At 38.8% G+C, this 23,089-nt stretch overlaps 1 protein-coding gene across 1 annotated transcript in view; it reads right to left on the reverse strand.

Moving 5' to 3' along the window:
• Positions 1 to 8,732: 8,732 nt before the first annotated feature.
• Positions 8,733 to 23,089, reverse strand: part of RAD23B (RAD23 homolog B, nucleotide excision repair protein) — a 37,617-nt gene continuing 23,260 nt past the window's right edge. The window contains exons 5-10 of the mRNA XM_032205745.1: positions 22,185 to 22,240; positions 18,400 to 18,527; positions 13,537 to 13,660; positions 12,387 to 12,514; positions 11,245 to 11,421; positions 8,733 to 9,393 (exon numbers count right to left, since the gene is read on the reverse strand). Coding sequence (XP_032061636.1) covers positions 9,280 to 9,393; positions 11,245 to 11,421; positions 12,387 to 12,514; positions 13,537 to 13,660; positions 18,400 to 18,527; positions 22,185 to 22,240 — 727 coding nt within the window. The 3' untranslated portion in view covers positions 8,733 to 9,279. The remainder of the gene's footprint in view (positions 9,394 to 11,244; positions 11,422 to 12,386; positions 12,515 to 13,536; positions 13,661 to 18,399; positions 18,528 to 22,184; positions 22,241 to 23,089) is intronic.

A 23,089-nucleotide genomic window follows, 5' to 3' on the forward strand; every position in this document is an offset into this window, starting at 1 on the left:
GAGTCACTAACACCCTGTAACCTGCACAGTATCTGTAAACAACCCCACAAGCTGCTGCCAAACAGAAATGGAACATAAACTGGCACATGTGCAAGGAGACAAAGGGAGGAAAAAAAAAAAAAGAAATTAATAAAAATAGCATCCATGGAGAGTTCAAGTTCTATACATTTGTAAACAACAATTATTGTGGCAGCACAAGGTAGTGTTTTTTTTTTTCCTGATTTGCTTGTGTCTGTTTTTAGTCCAAGTGTCCTCTTTTAACCAATGCTTGATTCCCTGTAATCTCTTCCTTTCCACTGATAATGCTCAAACTTCAAGCCTACAGATTTCAAGTGCTGCATTTTCTCACAGTGGTCAACAGTCTGCCTTCCATGCCAAGTGATCTTACACGAATGGTAAAATCAGCATAATCTGAAGAGGTCAGATTCATGCACACACTAGAAGTATTAACTTGCTTAAGTATTAACAAGCTCTCAAGTCTGTTGAGAAGGCATAATGAATAGCCAAGGCTTTCAGACTTCTTACACCACAGAAGATCTATGTGGACACTGAGCATTGGAAGCCAAGGAAAAAAATAAAGGCTCATTTTTTTCCTCTTTCTGTCTCCAGGCACACAGGTGGAAAGAGACACCACACCCAAGAACATCTGCATATCAAGTGCCTCTGCTCAATGAAACAAATTTGAAATTGGAAAACAATGGATTCCCCTTGTCTCAATATTGTTTTCCAAAACAACAGAACTGTTTTTACATGAAACATAACCAAAAACCAGACAGTACAGGCAGACATCCAGCATGGAAAGTTTCCTTCCAGATAAATTTAAACTGAAAAATAAGAAGAAAATTATTAGGGAATCTTGTAACAGAGAATGCAAGTACTTTCCTCAGCTTTCTAAAAAGAAAAAAAAAAAAAAACACAGATTGGCAAGTATTTGTAAAAGCCCGATCTCACCTCCCTCCTAATCACGATTTATTTACTTATTTATCTATTTTGATTTTAACAGCCCTTTACACTAGTCAAGCTACTCTAACTTGCCAAACAGCCTGTACGCTGACCAAGCACAGGACAAAACTCTAGTATACTCTCTCAGACAAACCAAAATCACCACGATTCCCAGCAATGCACTCAAGCTCTCCAAACTGTTATTTGTCCTTAGATTTACACATTCAGACTTGGAGAAACAGACTCCATTAAGTAGAGGCACACATCCTGGCATACTGAGGTTACAATGTTTTTCTGATAAGTGATACAGCTTTGAGTAGAAATAAGAACTTAACCTCAACTCTGATACTTTAAGCTGCATAATTCCTTATCTCCATAAAAACTCTCTCATAAACAATTGAGATAGAGGTTTCCTCAGGTATTTAGCCATCTTGCTTGCATGCTGTTAGAATCCCTCACCTAGGTCTTAAACTCTACAGTCCCAAGAGAGCTTTGAAGACCACTATAGCAACCTGCAAGCATTTTACTTTCTCTTGCCCCAAATACAGAATCACCCTGTCCCTTTCTCCTTACAGCAGCACTGTGAGCCAGCCATACAGGAATCCTGGACAGCTTTGTGCAGCCTCTGTCTACACATCTGGAGCTGCTAATTTAATGTCACATGAACTGTACAAATTTCATTTTCTTAGTGTATTTTACTACACAATTACAAAATATAATTGTTAATATGAAAACAAGCAACAGTGCTGCTGGGGTCAGAGATGAAGGGAGAGCAATAAGCTAAGCAACCAGTATTTAAATCTGATTACAGCTACTTTATAACAATGACCCTGCGATTCTTTCTACAAAAGAAAAACATTTCAGTCCTTTTCAGGGCACTGAATTGTCCACATATACACAAAACTGGAGATTAGCAGAATATAATAAACAGAAAGAATACAGAAAAACTGTTTTCATTTGTCTCAGCACTTTAAAATAATTGTTTTTCTCTCTCTACAAATAAAAACTCCCAAAGAGAAGCTACACAGAAAGAACAGCAACATTCTCCCAGACACTTGTAAAATATACTAATTGTCCCATACAGGCTATGAAGATGATGGGACAGCCAAGCAGAGATCTTTCTCAGTTGGAAGGAGTAAGATGACAAGCTTGCAGCTTCTTAGCCTACAAACCACAATCGTGCAAATGACATCTTACTACCAAGGTGCTTATTGATGTAAACACAGACTTAAATCACTTGGATATTAATAAGACATTCTGAAGGCATTACTAGGGCATAGTAAGGCTTATTAAGGCATATAAGGCATTCGAAGAAACCACAAACTGCAGCAGTGTAGCAACACAAACTACAGCACTGATGTCTTCAAACCAAAATCTAAATAGTGAGAACACAGCACAACTCTGCCTATGCACTCAAACTTTTTTTTTTTTTTCTTGCTAAAGTAGCTTCCAACAATGTATTTCTTGGTTGTTCTTTTTTGTTTCTTTCTAGGTCACGTCAAAAAGGACATCTAGCCAGTGTTCCACCAACAGACAGCATTAGAAATAACTAGATCATGTAACCTCCACTAATATGTGCTCGTAACACTTTCATGATGAAAACTCGACAAAAGGACACTTTTTTTTAAACACAAACTTAGAAGTAGAAGGATTTTTCTCCTAGCTGACCTGTTGTGATTCAAGAGGATCCATGACTAGTGGTTTGGACACAATTTGCCTTCTCTCCCCTCAAACTATACTCTTCAAACTCATTATAAACACCACCTTATCTCTCTCCCACTTGATGGCAGGAACACAGGATACACTGCCTCAAATGCATAAATTCAATTTAAGCGTAGAAATGTAAAGTGAGGCTGGAGTAATGTGACTCTTTCAAAAAAAAAAAAAAAAAAAAAAAAAAAAGGCTAAGCTCTTAACACTTCATGAAGAAGCCAGTGACCTTCTCAATTCTCCTCACTTGCATTCTGAGCTTTCAATTAGAATCCCCTTTAAGCAGTGTAGGATATATGACTCAACTGATGAAGCTGACTCTTTGGTAAGCTTGCAGAGCAACAGATCCTTTCAAGCAAACTGTTAGACAAACTCTGGAGTACAGGAACTTCTAAGCAGAATTCAGGAATACGGGGTGAGCCTCATTGCTAGCAGCAGCATACAAAGACACTATTAAATGTTATTTATGTTCCCCTCTCACAGATTGTCATACCAAACAGTTGTATCCAGCAATTTCATCTCCCCATTGAGCTATCCTGCAAGTGAGTGAAGTCATCACTCTTTTTCAAGGCCAACTAAGGTTACATGCTTACAGATGTCAATTAGTTACTGATTCCGAACAGGAACCTAGACACTGCACACACTCTTTAAACAGTAAAAAAAAAAAAAAAAAAAAAAAAAGATGTCTCATTTATTTTACCTTGTTAGTATTTGTGAACCAGCGAGCTTCCAATTCTGAGAAATGAGAAAGAAAAACCAATAAAGCTATGTCCTCATTTAACAACAATTCGTTTTCTTACAGCAGTTGTAAAAAACGATATGGCCTTCTTGATTTATAACCCTATTCCATATACACTGATAGCTTCTCATCTTGACCTTGCTGTTCTGCTGAGATTCAGTATTCTGAGTTTCTGCTGCAGCTTCCTACAATTTAACACATGTACTGGTGAGTCGTGAATTACATTCACACTTTCATGGTGTAATCCCATCAGAATTAGTTGTCCAAATGAACTTTGCAGCACTGGTCCATTCGTATGCTGCATAATCCTACCCTTTACCAACAGGAAATTTGATATTTTATGAGGAGGTTGTGGTGGTTTTTCTTCGGTGGGCAGCTGAGCTCCTCTCACTCCCCCTCCTCAAAGGGAATGGGGGAGAAAATGATGAAAAGGGCTCAAGGTTCAATATAAGGACAGGGAGGTCATTCAACAATTATCATGACAGGCAAAACAGACTCAGCATAGGGAGATCAATATAACTTATTGCCTATCACTAGCAGACTAGACCAGTTAGAACTAAAAATAAACTAAAAACACCCTCCCTCCCATCTACCCTCTTCTACCTCCTCCCATCAAGCAGTGCAGGGGAACAGGGAATGGGGGCTGCAGTCAGTCTCCGCTGCTCCCTCAGAGCCCCTCCCTGCCCCTGCTCCCCGTGGGGTTCCTCCCATGGATGCCGTCCTTCCCCAACTGAACCTGCGGGGGCTGCCCACAGGCAGCAGCTCTTCAAGCACTGCTCCCACACGGCTCCGTCCCACGGGGTCCATCCATCCATCCCCCAGGAGCAAACTGCTCCAGCACGGGTGGGCGGCAGCTCCCCCCAGACCCCCTGCTCCTGCGTGGGCTCCTCTCCACGGGCTGCAGCTCCGGCCCGGGGCCTGCTCCTGCGGGGGCTCTCCATGGGCCGCAGCCTCCTCCAGGCCACATCCACCTGCTCCACCGGGGGCTCCTCCACCCATGGGGGGGCTGCAGCGTGGAGATCTGCTCCATGTGGGACCCATGGGCTGCAGGGGGACAGCCTGCTCCACCAGGGGCCTCTCCCTGCACAGCCCGCAGGGGAACTGCTGCTGCCTGCCTGCAGCACCTCCTGCCCTCCTGCGGCACCCACCTGGGGGCTGCAGGGCTCCTTCTCTCACATTTTCTCACTCCTCTCTCCCAGCTGCTGTTGCACAGCAGTTTCTCCCTTTCTTAAATCTGCTCTCACAGCGGTGCAAATACCACCACTTACTGGCTCTGCTCTGGCCAGCAGCAGGTCCCTTATCTGACACAGGGCAGCTGCTGGGCTGTGCTCACAGAGGCCACCCCTTCTGCCCCTCACTACCAAAACCTTGCCACGTACACCCACTACAGAGGTAAAAATAAACCAAACAGTAATCTTACAGTGAAATGTAGTTTATGTGGATCACCCATTTCTCTCATCTTGCACAACAAATGCTTCTGGAGAGACCCAAAAAGCACATCAGGTAATAATAATGTAATATGTAGCTAGAAATAAAAATCAAATTACTACTTTTTTCTGCAGCTTTAACCTAGAGCACCTCAATGGGGTTGGACTGTCCAAGACTGTTTGTTGGCAGAGTTCTCACAAACATGTAAACTGATTTGCTTCCTTTTATCGCACTCTTTCCTTTGTAACCTCTTTATCACCTCTCAGAACCAGCTTAAGAAGCAAACTGTTGGATAAAGAGCTAGCAGCCGAAAAGGCGCCCTTCATTTCTTTGCCTCTGATGTCTTCTCGAATATGTTAATTCCCTTCCTGCTTTCTCTATCAATCTGAATATTCCTTATTCATATCTACATGCAGAGACCCATCAAAAGATCACTCATGAGCTGACTCTCCACTCAGTACTGTTGCACCACACCACTCCTCTCAACCTTCAATACTTTTTAACTCTTCCAGGAGTGCCCTTTCATAACTACTGCTCTTCATCCAGATGAAGTCTCTACTCTTCAGCCAAGCCTCTCTACAGAGAAAACCTCTACTGTCCAAGCGATTCAGCACCCACTGTTTTGTTTAATATGCAACTCAGAACACAGACTGACCATTGCCTTATCCAACTCCTTCACTTCTGCTTCTGAATTCTTCTTCCATTCTCTACCACGAGCTGACAGCATGTCCTTTGCAGCTCACTTTTTCTCCAATAGAGAAAACTAACTTTTAAAAGAGAGAGAGAGATTTGGGGTAAAGACATGGGTGCATGTATGGAAGGGGGATACAAGCTTAATTCAAAGATATCACTAAAAATATATAACTGATTTTAAAATATTGTTGCCAATTCTACAGAAACAGGCACTCAAAGACTTTGGAGATGCTGCCCTATTTTTTCAACTTCGGCTGCTGCACATTTTAAGAGTTAAATGCTTCACATTACAAGGGTAACTGTGAAACCTTCCCCTGGGATATCAAACAGCTGCCTGCTGTAATACATGTTTATTCTTGGTCTATCACATCTCAAATCCCTATCTCAAGCAACAAGAATCTCAAAGATGTTGCTCCTTGCCCTTTGTGTCATACAAAGTATTTGCATTAATGCTCCAATCCTTATCAAAATAGAAAGGTACCTATTTTGCAAGCAAAAGAAACTTTTCATTCTAGGTCTGTAGACACAGCTGCAGAAGTATATACAACAGTATAACTATCCCCAAAGGCCTAAGAGATCTTCAGCAAACAAGCTGAAAAGCATTCTGTGCAGACAGTTCCTGGCAGTACTTGGTAAGAAGCAGGAAGAAGTGTGCCCACGCAACTTGTTCAGGTCACACTTACCTTCAGTGCTGTAAGTTTCATATGTTCTTCCTTTTCAGCTGCAGCTACAGATACTGGTTCTCCTTGGCAAGTATTCCAGTATTCGTAGCACCGTATCAGCTTGGGTTGGAAGGGACCTCGAAGCTCACCTAGTTCCACCCCCCAGCCCCATCCCATGGGCAGGGACGCCTCCCACCAGACCAGGTTGCCCAAAATCCCACTCAACCTGGCCTTGAACACTTCCAGGGATGGGGCATCCACAGCTTCTCTAAGCAATCTGTACCAGTGCCTCACCACCCTCAGTGAAGAATTTCCTCCTAACCTCTAATCTAAATCTCCCCTCTTTTAGCTTAAAACCATTCCCCCTTGTCCTGTCACTGTCTGCCCAGGCAAAAAGTCACTCTGTCTTTTTGTAACCCCCCTTTACGTATTGAAAAGCTGCAATAAGGTCACCCTTGAGCCACTTCTGGCTGAACATCCCCAGCTCCCTCAGGTCACCCTTGAGCCACTTCTGGCTGAACGTCCCCAGCTCCCTCAGCCCTTCTTCATAGGAGAGGTGCTCCAACCCTCTTACCAACTCTGTAACCCTCCCCCGGATCCTTTCCAACAGAAAAACATCCTTCTTGTGCTTGGGGCCCCAGAGTACAGGTACAGTTTTTGCTAGCATATAAAAATCAGACAACGGGTCATGAGAAGTTGTATGAACACCATTCCACTTCTGAAAAATGGGAACATACCTACTAGTAAGGCTTCAGTCATAGCAACTACAAACCCATCGGTCAGTCTGCATACAGAGCTACAGATGACCAGCCCTTTTACAAAGACAAAGCTGAACAGTCTTTAATTCAAATGCATTTATGAGTAAGCATTTCAGAATCGTAACTGAAGGGAGCAGACTGAAACACCCACAGACATTCTTCATTTCCTCTCCATCTTCCAGAGAAGGAATGGTTATTTCTGATAGCAAACAATTTCATCAGTACAGAAGACTCCCACAAACTAAAAGCTTTTGTTTTATTTATGTATCAGCTATGTAGTAAAGTACATTCAGGAAATACTTGAATCTATCTGGCATTTTTCAAGCATCTGGCAGCTGCTCCTTTTACAGATAACAATTATCCCCTTTTTAACGGCAGAGTGTTACATCATTAAAATCAATCTCTTGAAATCCATAAATATACTGATATTTCTGCCTAGTTAAAACCTACTGGATGATTCAGGTCTTAATGTTAACTTCTGCAAAATGAAGCATTATGAAAGATTTATTTTCTGTTTAGCAGTATCACTTCTACCGATACAATTTTGGTTGCATCACTGATAAACAATATGCACCTATGAAGTCTTAAAAGAATAAAATCTGAATAACTACCATACACACTATCTGGAAAAATATCACAGATGTTTAAGGATAAAAAGAAAAAGGTTTTAATACATTTAATTATTTGATTCAGATAATTATTTACAGACTATGGCCAAGCAACGAGGAAACAAAATACAAATGCTTCAGTGTTTCTTGCACCTTTTTCCTCAGACACTTGACTTGTATTTTTAGCTTAAGTAGTTGTTAAACCCACTGCTACACAATCTAAGCAGAAAATCCTTCTTTGGTTATACCACTAAATCATTAATACCATTAGTGGTACAACAGTTCACTGCTGTACCACTAGTGATACTAGTATCTTCTTGGTTACTATAGAGATAAATTTGTAATCCAGCTAATTGGAGTACAACAGTAAAAAGTCAAAGATCCCCAAGTTGTGTTCACACAAAGAATGAACAAAATAACTTTAGTAAAAAATGGTATTTGTTTTCACCACTAGTACTGCACTGATGGGCAAAATTGTCTCTGAAAGTCAATGTATGTTAAAAGAAGACATCACATTTTGTGATGACTAAATGAAGTAAATGATAAGTAGGTACAAGAAGTAAAATTCAAACTATATAATCAGAGCTTATTTTCATTATAAAGGAAGCTATGTCTGCAGACTCTTTCTGGACTGCAATAACTTGATTGTTTGCTTGACAATGCAAGTTCTAAACTCTTTTCTTCATCCAAAAAAAGTCCTTACTGGTCAGAAATAGCTTGATCATTACAATCTACTCAAGATCAGAATGCCAGTATCTTCAGATGCTTACAACTGTATTTTTCTTTTCTTTTGTAAAAGTTGGTCCAACAAAAGTATGAAAGTGAAATTTGATTTGATGGTAAATGAAGTCCCACTGCTACGGACAAAACTGAAGCTTGCATTTTGTTTGTTGGCAGAAAAAGAATATTCAATTCACAGGAGCGCATATAACAAAACCAAACATGCAATCTATTGCTTTTAAAACCTTTACAGCAACATAACATTAAAGTGAACAGTAATTAGTTATCTATCAATTTTCCCCAAAAGAAACGATGTAAACAGAAGAATAATTTTACCTGTCTGTATATAGCTTCTCAGATTACGGGGGGGGTGGAGGGATTTTTCAATTAATGATCAAGATGATTAGCTGAAATAGGTTTTCATTTGAAGAAAACCCTTTTTAATCCAGCATTAAACAAAATTAATTTTTTTTTTTAACTTTTTTTTTTTTTGCACTAATTGAGCTAATCTGAAACAGGAAAATAACTACCCATATTTTGGCATTCATGTTTACATTTGCCCAGATTGTTTAGATTTTGCAAAGCTGCTATCCAGTGTTGCCATGAAATACAGATTGTAGAATCTAGGTAGTATAGTCTATTTCCAATACCAATATTAAGTAGAAAGGAGCACGAAGTAGGGCATTATACTACATTTCTGGAACTAGTACAGTAAGAATGAAACCCTAGGAAAAAAAATTAAACTACAGTTTATAGAAGGAACTAAATACCTGCAGAAGCTGATTTTTGGTTGTATATTATTTTACATGGTGTAATTTGCTGCATCTGCTAATTTAAAGCAGACTTACATACTTTTCTCTTTACTTTGTTTCCAACATTTTCTTCTCCTCCACCCTTATACCATACACCAAGCATTATGAATATAAGCCCAAATATCCCAGACAATCCAGTGAACAAAGTTAGTGTAATGCACTGGTGTGAGGTGTGAGATAAAAAAAAAAAAAAAAAAAACACGTCTCTCAATCTTCATCAAAGTTCTGTTGTAGAAGAAAATTGGCAGCCAAGTTTTCATTCTTCTCACAAGCAAAATATGCTTGTATCACAAGTCCTTCAGGAAATCCTAATGCCTTTAACTGAAGAAAAGAAACATGTTTAGAAAGCAAAGTTTGTATAATAAACTTCTTTGTATGTCTAGTATCTTCAGATGCCACTTAAGCAATGTAATGCTTTTTTTTGAAACAACACTGCTGTCTAGCTCAATATAACCTCTAGTGAGCAGAGTTAGAAGGTGTTGCCTCTGTCCTTACTAACCAAAACTAAGTTCTTATTTGAAAAATGTAATTTACATGAGTCCAAGGAAGCACCATAAATTATATCGCTTTTCTTTCACTAACACAGTAAGTCACTAAAATAGACTTGGGTCACAGTAATGTCAGGAAGTAACTGCACTTTGCATTGCTATTGAAAAAACATTGAAACAATGCTTATTTTAAGCTATTAATTATACAAAGCTCAGTAATTTTAACAAAACTTGCCTGGAGCAGTATCTCCCAGCCTCTGATTTATGCATCACTTGCAGAGAACACAACATACCATGTTATGCCATACTTTCAGTTGTTTTAACTGGCTTTCATTGTTTTTAAAAATGACTAAACATTTCAGCTATACAAGCCAGCTGAGCGTAATCTGTTCTTCAGAAGTCAGTGGACTAATGTCTGGGACACAGTGACAAACAGGCATCAGAATACTAGAGGAGAGATTGTTATAGTGGAAACAGGTTTAGCTTGCACTTAAAGAAACTCAGCAAAACAATATTTGTTTTAGCCATAGGCAAGTAAATACTGTCATTTAGGGATTTTCTTAAAATCCTCACAGCACCTGCAAGACATTTTTACATATGGGAAAGATCAAATCTCTGCAAGAAACTACTTTCTTTTATCACTTATAAACCATTCTTAGATTTTTGTGCATACAAACAGCATCAAGATTTCAGCTGTAGCACTATGATACTTAAGTTTTGAGGTGTGTTTTTCATATAAAAAGGAAGAAGCACACATCCCACTTCGTAGGATTTTGCAACAGGTTGTAGAGGTAATAATCTACTGCATAAAATGGCTTTAAAAGGAAATGCAGCAGACTAGAGATGATCTGTCAAGAAGTGGGCAGTTTTATTAGGCTAATTTTGTCTAATGACCATTTTCTTGATATTTAGAAGGTTGACACCTATATTAAAGGGTTTTTCTGATAATCCTTACAAAACCTTTCACTTGGTCTGTTAAAAAAATCTCTTTGATAAACAACAGAAGTGTTACTACACTATGACACAATTCTTCACAGTTTGTTCTTTAAAAAAAAAATCAAAACATCTCAGAGGCATTGCTATCTATGTAAATCCATATTTAGTGAGTGTTACACATGGTATTTATGAATGTGGTACACCCTCAAAAGCGTATTTTTATAGACATATTTACCTGTGTAAAAAGCTGTAATTAACTAATTCTAATGGACAGACAAATAAGTGGGTTAAGAAGTGACTTTAACTAATCTACTTAACTATGAGAGCTTTAACCATCCCAGTAGTTTGCCGAGAATGACCATGCAGGCACTCCTTTGTACCTGGAAATCCATCATAGTTAGCACTACCTTAAACAGTATTGTCTGAGACTTTTGCAAGAGTCTTTTTTCCCTTTCCTCTGGGAAATTCATTCAGTCATCAATTATTAGATAGCCTCTGATCACTTACAACGTTCTGCATCTTTCAAGTAAGGACTCAAGAGATCTTATACTCACTGGCTATAGAGCAAGAAGATGTGATTTGACAAACTAGGCTACACCAACTATGAGATATCAAAAATCATTCAAAACTACTGAACATAGAATAATAAACATAGCATTAGTTAAAGTATATTCTAAGCATGCAAAAAAAAAAATAGTGAACACCCTAAAAAAATAGCCAAATAACACTTAAAAGCAGAAAGGCTTACCCTTTCTATAGCTTCTTTTTCCTGAGGCGTTACTTGAATGTAGTTCATATGACCATTTCCAGCTTCTGCTACTCCTCCAGTGCTGGCACCATCATCACTGCCACTTAAGCCCTGGCGGGATTCTGTAACTGGCTCATTCAGCATATGAATAAAATGCTCCTGGTGTTGGCTTATTTGCTGTGATGCAAAGGAGAATAAAAGGAAGAAATATATTGAAATAAAGCATGTTTAGTTCTGCCAACAAGCAAGTAAAAATATTTACTATTTTCAGTAAATTATGCAGTCAAAAGCAAGGGTAAAAATGTGTAGTAAAATATGATTAAATCAAACTAAAGGAAATTCAATTTCATGTTTAAGTTCTGTTGCAGTGACCCTCCCCTCTTGGGTTGGCAGCCCAGAAAGCCAGCCATATCCTGGCTGCACTAAAAGCAGCGTGGCCAGCAAGGCTGGGGAGGTGATTGCCCCCCTCTGCTCTGCTCTCATGAGACCCCACCTGGAGCGCTGTCAGCTCTGGGGCCCCCAGCACAAGATGGGCATGGACCTGTTAGAATGAGTCCAGAGGAGGGCAATGAGAATGATCAAGGTACTGGAGCAGCTTTCCTATGAAGACAGGCTGAGGGAGTTGGGGTTGTTCAGCCTGGAGAAGAGAAGGCTCTGGGCAGACCTTACAGTGGCCTTCAAGTGCCTAAAGGGGGCCTACGGGAAAGCTGGGGAGGGACTCTGTCAGGGGGCGTACTGATAGGATGAGGGGCAGTGGCTTGAGACTAAAAGAGGTTTAGATTAGATATAAGAAGTAAATTCTTCAGAGAGTGGCAAGGCACTAGCAGAGGTTGCCCAGAGAAGCTGTTGATGCTCCGTCCCTGGAGGTGTTCAAGGCCAGGCTGGATGGGGCTTTGAGCAACCTGGTCTGGTGGGAGGTGTCCTTGCCCACAACAGGGGGATTGGAGGTAGGTGATCTTTAAGGTCCCTTCCAACCCCAACCTTTCTGTGATTCTATTTTCCTTACTGCAACAATTGATGAAAAGCCAACAACAGCATGATGGAACTGCTACTAACATGTTATCTTAGGTAATGTCAACATCTCCCTTTTTTCTAAGTCTAAATCAAAATTAGTAGTAACATTTTGTTATTTAAAGATTCACCTGTAGCAGCTGAGGGTTTTCCCGTCCAATCTGTTGTAGCAATGCTGGTAACAAAGAAGGATTTTGCTGAATGATTTGTCTCATCTGCTGGAATTGAGGCTGATTTCGCAAGAACTCAAGTGGATGTCCTGACAAACACCAAATTAAAATGCTTTTAAAAAGTTAGCAAGACTGTTATAAAATGCATACTGACATTTTATTTGTAGAGAGAAACAGAGCACAGAAGTGGACAACATACCCCTCATTAAAAAATACACAAATTTATTTCCTCACACTAACTCTATAGCTTTAACCAGGAATTCTTTCTACTAAGGTTAAACCAAGTCTTTTCTTCTCACCCAGCTCTCTCTGAAGATCCAACAGGCTTCTGTCCCTGATCTCCATCAGATTTCTCTTTAGTTCTTACCTCTGAGTAACCTCATTCTGAGACACGTAGCCAGCTAATGTCTGGTCTCTACATCTAAAACTGAGTTCCACCTCTTGCAATCAGTCACTTCTTTCCTTCTCAAGTGAGTCTTAGCATCCCACATACCTAGTGCTATTAGGTATTGTCTTCAATTTATAACAGTCAGAAGTGTTCTGAAACATCCCATTCCCCCACTCTCTCTTTACAGCTGATGCCATGACTACCTGTCAGTCCTACCTGCGTGTTTAATACTCTGTCCTCTAACAAGGCTTACACTTTGGACACTGTCTCTGCCATAGACCAAGACAGACCTTTCCTAGTCACTGACTATACTCCTTTCATGTATTTATTTCCCCTTCAGACAGAGTTCTTTGCAGCAGGCCCTAAACCCTCTGTCCACGTGGCACACTGCAGCGCAAGGAGTCCCAGCTCATGGTAGGTCTCACAGGTGCTGCATTTGACTGCCTCCTGGTATGTTTCCTCCTTGATATTCCAACTTCCAAGCGGTAAATGTATTTGAACAGTCACACTCAACAGTGCACAGGGAAACACAAAAGTAGGAAGCTATAGCTTAAGCACATATAAAAAGCCATCTGTTCTAAGGAAGTACCACACTTATGAAATTTTCATGTTACAGTTTTTATCCAATTCACTTTGATCAGTCCATGGAACTTAAATTCACTGAAGCACAAAGAGCTTAAAAGCATATGTTTATCACATCCTCCCACATATAATCTTTCTTACCTCCTAATGAACTAGCAGTTGTAGGTATAGTTGCTACGGCCGCTGCCACAGCTGGAGACTGAGAGGAACCAGTGCTCGCTGCTTGAGGGGGTTCAGCCACAGCCTGATTATCTCCAGGTATACCCTAAAGCCACAGTTGACATTATTACCTACAGAACGCTAAAAAATATTTGGTTTACTGCATGTATTATTTACTCTTTAGAACAAAGCGAAAATGTTAATGTTTTTACTGCAAATACAACGCAAGATGCTGTGACAGGTGCATTTACAGGTGGAAGAGGATACTGTGACAAGAATGATTTATTTTTGACAATGAAAATATGTGGCTTGTATAGCTAGCTAGTAAACCATGTAATGCATTGGTTTAAAAGCACATTTAAGTCTGTAAACAATACTTGCTTTGAATTGTGTTCCAAAATATTTGACATGAGTAGAAAAGTTTATTTTCATAACGCCATAGCATATTATAACACTGCATTTAGTTAAAGTTACATTACAGCAACAGAATCATAGTACACAATGCTAGCTGAGATTATAGCTATATAGTTGATCCATTTTTCTGGCAAGATATTAAGGAGAGATCAGATCATAGCTCTCTGGACCTCTTTTTTCAACTGAACAGCTTGACGGTTGTCATTTACTCTATCTTATGTGTGGAAAGGTTATCAAACTTTCAGCAGTAAAGTTAAGTTAGCAGTAAAGTTAATTTGTACTTTGTTTAGTTTGCTGCATGCAAATAGCGTTACCTATTTATGAATTGCTCAAGGTAATTAACCTAACAAATCTAGAAATTACAAATTATACTACATTAAAAGGCAGGTTATGCAGCCCAGACAGACCTTACCCTACTACCTTTGTCCTACAAGAAAACACTTACCACCCTAACCATGCTCCTTGTCACTGAATTCCTGCACTAAATTTGCCCTTTCCACCCTCCTACCTGCACCCTACGAACTACCTTTGTGCCCTTTTTCAGAGCAACCTTTTGCATCTTAGCATGGGATAGACACCAAGAAAGATTCCTATATGACTACAGCCTTGTGGTACAGGTAAGGAGAATTGCCAGAGAGGAACCCAAAAGAGGCACACTCCAAAGAGCAGTAAAGCTCCTTACACACAGACAGAATCAACTGGTGAAGCTATGCTGAACCCAACCCCAAAGGGACAAGACTATACAAGATCCTCTACCTCAAAGCACTGAATTTCCAGGGCGCAATAAATTAAGAACAGTCTGGGAAGGCAACAACACTGGTATAACAGAATAAATTTCACCTAACTCAGAGGAAAAAAAAGCACCCTTCCCTTTGGGAACAACTACACTTAAGGAACAGGGAGAGTGGAAAAAAAAACACAGAATATCAGTTGTACTGTTTTTGACTAGGATGGAGTTATTCACTGTAGGTGTATGAGTCTGTTTTGGATCTGTAAATACTGTTGATAACACACTGATGTTTTTAGTTGATGCAGAGCAGTGTTTGCACAGAGCCAAGGACTTTTCAGCTTCTCACACCACCCTGCTGGCGAGGAGACTAGGGGTGCAGCAGGATCTGCGAGGGGACACAGCCAGGACATCTGACCCTGCCTGCCCAAAAGGATATTCCATACCACATGGTGCCATACTCAAAAGATTTGGGACAAGAGTAAGAAAGAGAGGATGTTCAGAGTTACAGCATATGTCTTCCCAAATAACCTTTATAAGTAATGATGCTTTCCTGGCAACAGATAAACATCTGCCTGTCAATGGGAAGTGGTGAATGTAGCTGAACAGAAGGGACAAATATGCAGATAATATAATGGCCACGTCTGAAAGGGTGGAACTGCACGGTGTTCCATGAAAAACCTTGCCTTACCTAAAGAAGTACATCAAGATATAAGCCAACTAACACACTGAGTCCATATTTAAGCCACTCAGTGTAATAAATGCATTTTTTCCAGTCACACATTTTATTACCTTTATCTGTCTTGATCAGCTTGCTACACTTTCATCCTTCCACAGAGGGGGGAGAAAATTACATTCATGACATGATTTGTAACTCTCTCTTTCAGCACTGCTTTACAAAGCAGTACTTAAATACCTTTTCACATCAAATCAGTTATTTCTGGGAATCCAAACATAATATATGAACTATTGTATGATGGAGTATGTAGTGATAGGACAAGGGGTCATGTTTTTAAACTAAAAGAGAGTAGATTTAGATTAGACATTAGGAAGAAATTCTTTGCTATGAGGGTGGTAAGGCAGTGGAACAGATTGCCCTGGGAAGTGGTGGATGCTCCATCTCTGGAAGTACAAGTGTTGAAATCCAAGTTGGATGGGGCTTTGGGCAACCTGGTCTAGTGGGCGATGTCCCAGCCCATGGCAGAGGGTGTGGAACCAGTCAATCTTTGAGGTGTCTTCCAACCCAAACCATTCTATGGCTCCATGATTCTATGAATTTGGGATCAATCTCCTGAAATCGCAGGTTGACTTCATGTATTCACAGGCTTATGTAGTCATTGCGATCTGTATCCATACCAAATAGCAGATGTTTGTTTAAACTTTAAGGCTGCTCCCAAATAGAAGCACTATGGAAACTAGTCTAACCAAATTTACTTAGGAGATAATTTATCATTTTGAACATTGTCTCAATCCTTTAATACAATCTTGAAGTCTCACTATCCGAAAAAAAAAAAAAAAAAAAACCAAGACTCTATATGATGGTACTCAGATGAGACTAGTGAGATGTATGCACCTGGTTTATTCAGCTATATGAAACATAATAAATCATGATATCAATTCACATAAAATTAATTGGTAATGTAAACAGTGCTTGGACTGTGAGAAGGGCATCTCTGCCTTATGGTGGATTAAATCTGTTTACACTTTAACTAAGCACTGAAGCAGTTTTTAGCTGACATTTTTCACCACAGGGACACATAATAACCACATCAGGCCCAGCCCAAGGAATACACACATTTCCAAACAAAGAGTTTGCAACCAATGGTCTGATGGTTGGATGAAAGACAGAACTCCTTCCTAATTAATGATTAAGAAATCCTTGGGTCAAAACCAGATTTGAATCTAAACGCCTCCCAAAGACGCGTCTGAAGCATAAGAAACAGTGTGTTTTGGAACAGGAACCTCCTATAAACACAGCTGAGGCATATAGGATTACAGAGAATCTAGATCCCCAGCCATGAAAACTGAACAGCTTGTCATCTGAATTACTGACAGCAAGTGGAATCTTCAGTGCTAATCTAGGGAACAGCTACAGTTTAAGCACTGATACTCTCTTGACCTTTTCTTTCCAACAGTTTACAGGCACATTTCTCGTACCGACTCTTTAAAGCAGGATAGTGGACTACACTTAAGAGCTCAAATTCCTAACACTACTCTGCAAAGTATCTAAAAGATAACGCTGATGATTGTTTGGAGTCTGATAAAATAGGAGATCAAAGAACTGTGTAATCAATGGATCAGTACCAACTAAAGAAAAGCTTTCTTGATGCAGGAGGATGGTAAGGAATATATTTAGATCAGACTTAGAACAATCCAAAAGACTTTTTGCAGCAACTGCATTTTTCTAGGAGGAAAATAGAAGTATGTCCACTAATATGTTCTCTAAGAGCAAAACTCCTTCTCCCTACTCCTTTTTCCAACTGCTAGAAGAAGAATGAGGAGAACATATTTTCAGTAAGGGATAACGTGAAACAGGAAGGGATCAACTTGTGTTAACTGGAAGACTCATTTAAACGTGAGGACCGACTGAGAAAGAGATGAACTGCTGAGTACAAACAGACCTAATCAGTTTGGTAGACATGCCATGCATTGAACTTCATTGGAAGAATGCTCTGTTTCTGTTTCCTGCTTTCTGAGCAGGAATAAGCTAGAGCAGGGAAATACCATTCTGATTGCAAAGGCACTACAGCATGCACAACTGATGCATGCACAGCAAATGGCAACACTTCTAAGAGGCACTGGATTTACGCACAGACCAAATACACAATAAACCTACAGTAAAACCAACACTTGTAAAGCATGAAGAACAAATATTTGAGACATTCAGACAAACAGCAGCTGGACTGGTATTTGCCCTTAGGGCAACACAATATTCATCACCTTTGTTTGGCCCAATACCACACGAGAACTTGACTGTCTATAACCATATACTCAAAACATTTGTTGCCCATTTAAAAACTGTGGGTTACAAAGTCTTGGCATTGTTACTGTGAGTAGCAGCCATGCTGGTGTTGTCTGGTTATAACTACTGAAGAAAAAAATTCATTTACAAAATAGAAGCTTCACAAGAGGTCAGGATACCAGCTTTCCTATCAGTCTATCTCACACTCTGTTCAAGGTATTTGAAGGGTTCATTTCACCCTTGAAACTATGTCTATAAAACAAGAAATTGTTTCTTGTCCAGAACCCTGCTTAAATTAAAATACCAGTTACAAATTGAGCACACTTTAAAAAAAATCATGAATCTTTCTATTTGCAGAATATATTAATATAAACATGGTGCATGATTCCTAAGAATAATAAACAGGAATTTTTAAGATGCCCATGTGCAGTTACATATACTAATACAAAAATACAGCTAGTGTTGTCACTAATATAACAATCACTTCTTGAGCCAGTCATTAGCAGCTACAACTATCACTGAAATTGGGCATCCTTTATGGATATAACCACAACAATCAACACAGAATAAAAACAAGAAGGGATAAATGTAGCTAAAGACAACTTCATTATTTCCTATAATAGCACATTATGATCCTGAAAAACAATATTCAAAATAACAACTACATCAAATTAAAATTCTCATTTAATGAGGACAAACTAAACAATGAAAGAGCAAAGTACACATGAAATAAACTACTCACCATTAAAAGGTACTCCACCGCTCTGTCAGGATTGTTGAAGCTGGCTCTCAATGCTGCAATTACTTGCTCTCGTTCATAGCCCATTGACATGATTTCAGTCACCATATTCTCATAGGACTGACCTGTCACTAGAAGTAACATGATTACCATTTTAAGGGAATAAGGCAAAAGAAAAGCACAAAAAAGTTTCAATGGAGAAATGTCACTTCTATCCAAATCTGAGTCATTCAATGAAGAGTACAGAAGAGCTCGTATTAACCTTGCCATGGCTTTGCTGCTTTAACTCAAAATATATTCTGGTGGTTTCATTATGCATTTGATTGGAATAGTAGAGTTCCAAGGTAATGACCACACTGTGAAATTCTATTAAAAAAAAGCAGAACTTGTTACACTTCTGTCTTCATAGCTGAGGTAATATTCCCTCTCTATGCTGTTCAACCCTTACAGCTACCACTCCATTCCTGCTGTAATTAAGAAACGTCTCCTGCAGCGTATGTTTGGAAATGAAGCTTTCTACGCAGAAACCTGCTTGTCAAACTCTAGCCATTGAGAGGTTCCCAGATAAAGTCTTTGCACTAAGCTATGCTTAGATAGATGACAAAGACTTATACCAAAGTTATAACAGCCTATTGTCTATGTGCTGGTGACAACAAGCAAAGTAATTTAATCAACTTAACATGAACCAAATCAAGTCAGGCAGAAGACTGGAAGTTATGTCCAGAAGAATCTCTCAACCTCAGTGAGGTTTAAGGAGAACAAACTATCTAAGCTAATACATATTTGACTAGATATCCATTACACCAAATTCTCCACCTTTTAGGGTATAAACAGACTAAAACTGGACCATACCTGCAGACATCAAGAAAAAAAGTATTACAGTATAACATGTATTATATATAACTAGAGGAGAGCTGATTACTGTACTAATGGTATCATAGGTAAGATGATTTTTAAATAAAATACATTATTTTCTTTTGTTAAAAGCAGACAGCAGGCTTTAAAAAAAATCAAAAACACCAATGAAAAAATTACCATATTCTGAATTGCAGCTGAGCAACCTTTTAAAGGCTACTTCCCACACAAAACCAAAAAAAAAAAAATGAAAAGAAGGAAAAAAAGAAATCCAGGAACTAAAATACCAGTTCCTTCCCCAGCTAAAAATATTACTGATTTTAGTGGAACACTACTATTGACTTTTTAAACTTACTGAGTTACTTGGAGGAAAAGGGTACAATCAACAGTAACCATAAAAAACAACAGATTATAAAAATGTAGAGGAAACAAATGGTACTCTACTAAGACCACTAAGTCGCAATTAGAAGAACCAAAGAATATCTCATGTTTTATACCACTAGGGAGAAGTTGTTCAACTCAACCCAAGAGTAGCACAGGCACATTGCTCATTTTCATTTGTTTAAGAATACTTCTGAATAATCATCAGATGCATGACTGAGGGCAATATACTCAAGAACAAATAATAAAACAGCTCTAGCTTAAAGATACTTGTGCATTACCCATTAAGATAAATTGACATCCCTTGGGTAATCTGAGCTCTTACTGTTCAGACTTCAAAATAATAGTATCAATCTGAGTTGCTTTCTGCTCATGTTTTCTAGCATACTACCAGTTTATCCTTACTGTTGATAATGAACTAACAAAGGTCAACAGCACACAGAAAACCTTTTGATCTAATCAGTTACTTCTTAAACATTTCTGTTTGCGTAGTGTTTTTTCAATACAGGCTATGTAGAGACCAGAACAGTATGATAGATTTTGTACAGGAAAAAAAAAAAAGAAGCAAAAAGGAAACAGAAGTACTGTGTATCTATACACATGTACTCCATACACAGTCTGATTACACAAGTGCTGAAGTAACATCAAGAATAATTCAGGAATTGCACATCAGCCGTATCATGATACAGTCACATCTCTTTCTACATATAGTTAACTAAGAATGTCTGTGAGGTCAGTGCTGAACTGATTCTGCTCTTTGCTTCTGTTTTTCAAATAACATGTTAAAGCTGGATGAGCTTTGAAATCCAATTCATTATGCTCCCCAAAATAATTCTTGTTCAATGCCCTAAAGAAAACTCAAGCTGCTCCTGAAAAAGAGGTGTCTGCACAGAACTGCAAGACACGCAGATCTTTCTGTAATACACAAAGCCACACTGATTTCCAGTCAGACTTAATGTCTGAAAACAAAAGCAATTCAGTAGAAAACAATCCCTGTTTCTGAAGTGAAGTCAATTATGTTCAGACAACGTAACTTAGAAGTAACACTAAGAACACTTGTAGGATCCCACATAGGATGAAAAAACATACTACAGGAATTTGTGCAAGAAAGTTCCTTTTAAAACAGTTCCTAAAGAAAAGGAAGCACAGAGCTCATGCCTATTACCTTTGAAAATGTTTTGGCATATAACCCTTCCAGTACACTCAGCCAGAAAACTACACGCAATGCCCGGTATTTCCAAAATGTTAAGGACATGGGTTTATTACACTAGAAACTAAGCAAAGAACTTGCATATAAATTAGGTAAGTGAGGTGTTCTCCTTCTGCTACACTAAAAAAAAAAAAAAAAAAAAAAAAAAAAAAGGGTCAACTCTGAAGATAAATGAATGAAGACCATCAGTTTAATTTAACTTGTTGGTCATTATTGTTTATATGAACAATTATGATAACCACATCTCTGCCATTAAGGTATAATGAATGTTTAAGGAAGCCTGCATGACCTTTGGTACCAGTAGTAACTCTTAGTTACTGTAGAAAACAACCAGTTGAGTTTTGTTACATTCTATCACCTATTTCAGCTTATACAGCTCTTCAGTCTGAAACAGCCATAACACAAGACTCTAAGCTGCAGTTAGACAGACTAAATCTGGTGGCTACCACCAGTACAGGTTAAACAATACTTGCTCCTAAATCAACTCTTTCTTACAACATCTGCCTACACTGCACCCACACTGCTACACAAAAATGTTAAACTAATCAAAGAAAGTTTCACTTACTTTTTGCACCAGGATGCCGCTTAATGTTCACAATGAAAGACAAAATGAAAAAAAAAGTCTACCTTCCTCTTTATTTCTGTGTCTTAACTTAATACATTCTAAAAGAAAAACCTCTAAAAATTTGCCTAAGTAATAAGGAGTGCGTGGGTTTGTCTAGAAATTTCCTATCTACCAAAGTAAGCATAACTGAGCTGCAGAAGTTTCTTTTGTTTTTATGCTGCTTATTCCACTAAGAAATGAAGACATTTAAACTGTCAAAGAAAAGTAAACTAAGTATAAGTACACAGAAACATCCACTCCTCAACCCAGACAGAGGCAGGTAAATTTGTCTAATATAAATTTATCAAAGTATAGACTTTGAAAATGCTGTCAAAGCTAAAACAATGAAATTATAAAGGCAGCCATTTTATCAGCTGTTTTAATCAGACCTGCTCAATGGGAAGCAAAGGTAAAAAGAAAAGCATATACATATTTATGTCCACTGTTTTACCCATGCCACTTCAAACTGAATAGTTAGAAGAGAAATTAAGGAAAATGAAAAAAAAAGGAATGGTAAGGATCTTCCTCTTATACAATAAAAATATATGAAGTGAGATATTCTTCAGTAAGGAATTCTTGATGCTGGTTCTAAGATATCAACTTTAATTCTTAAAGAAGCGTACTTCAATTATAACTTTAACAATGACAGATACAGAAGAGAATGTCAATATCTGCTAATCCGTCATTTGTTTCTGCTGCACCAAAATAATGTCTACATTAAAAAAACACTCCACTTACCAAGTGCACTTATAGCATCCTCAAAAAGATTTGATCGAGATGTATCACCTGTTGTACTGTAAGACGAAGACAAGTGCAATGGTAATTACAAAACTTTGGAAAACTTCCTATTTTTCAAAAATAGCAGCAGCAGCTGTAACTCTAAGTGGCCCCTTTTGTTTTTTCTTTAAAAAAAAAAAAAAAAAAAAAAAAAAAAAACAACCAAAAAAAATAGGCTTTCCAAAGATCTCTCTCTTGGACTTATAGTGAGACAAGATTTTGCAAACTTACAATGCTACCATTTTTAATACTTAAAGACCAACCTCCCCCCTCTATTCCCCAATATTTTGGCTCTTACCCATCTGTTCAGGGATTAGCCATCTGTTTGCTTGAATACTTCAAAGGGTGGAAGAACACTGTGGATTTTTCACAAGTACACAGCAGTTTCGTTAACTGCTTCTCCTTAGTCACTGGTGTAATTCAGTCTGACCTTAATGAGTATCCAAGGAGGTCAGTGGGAAGCATTTATTAAAAATCTCAGTATCCCACTCGTCCAGTAAAATAAACTGCCAATATTTGCAATCATTCTTTTTCAGGTTATCAAAGTTGTTATGTTACAGGATAAATGACTCACCATGGAGCACAGAGGCACAACAGAAGGCTGAGGAACCCCAATAGCCCAGTCAAAGCCAAGGGAGCCCGTCTTGGCTCCTGACAGGGCTACAAGCTGACGCTGATCAGCCCCATGGACTGAGGGTGACACCCTCAGTGGGTCAAAAGGAGTGGAGAGGCTCTCCAGGTCTCCTTACAGACCCAGGGCATTGCTACTTACAGGGTGATAGAACACATGGATTGCCAGGAAAAGGGTTTGGAAATTGTGCAAGACTTATTATGGATTATCTAGGAGAATAGGAGAAGAGCAAAAG

The sequence above is a fragment of the Aythya fuligula genome, chromosome Z (genome assembly GCF_009819795.1).
Source record: "Aythya fuligula isolate bAytFul2 chromosome Z, bAytFul2.pri, whole genome shotgun sequence".
NCBI lineage: Eukaryota > Metazoa > Chordata > Aves > Anseriformes > Anatidae > Aythya > Aythya fuligula.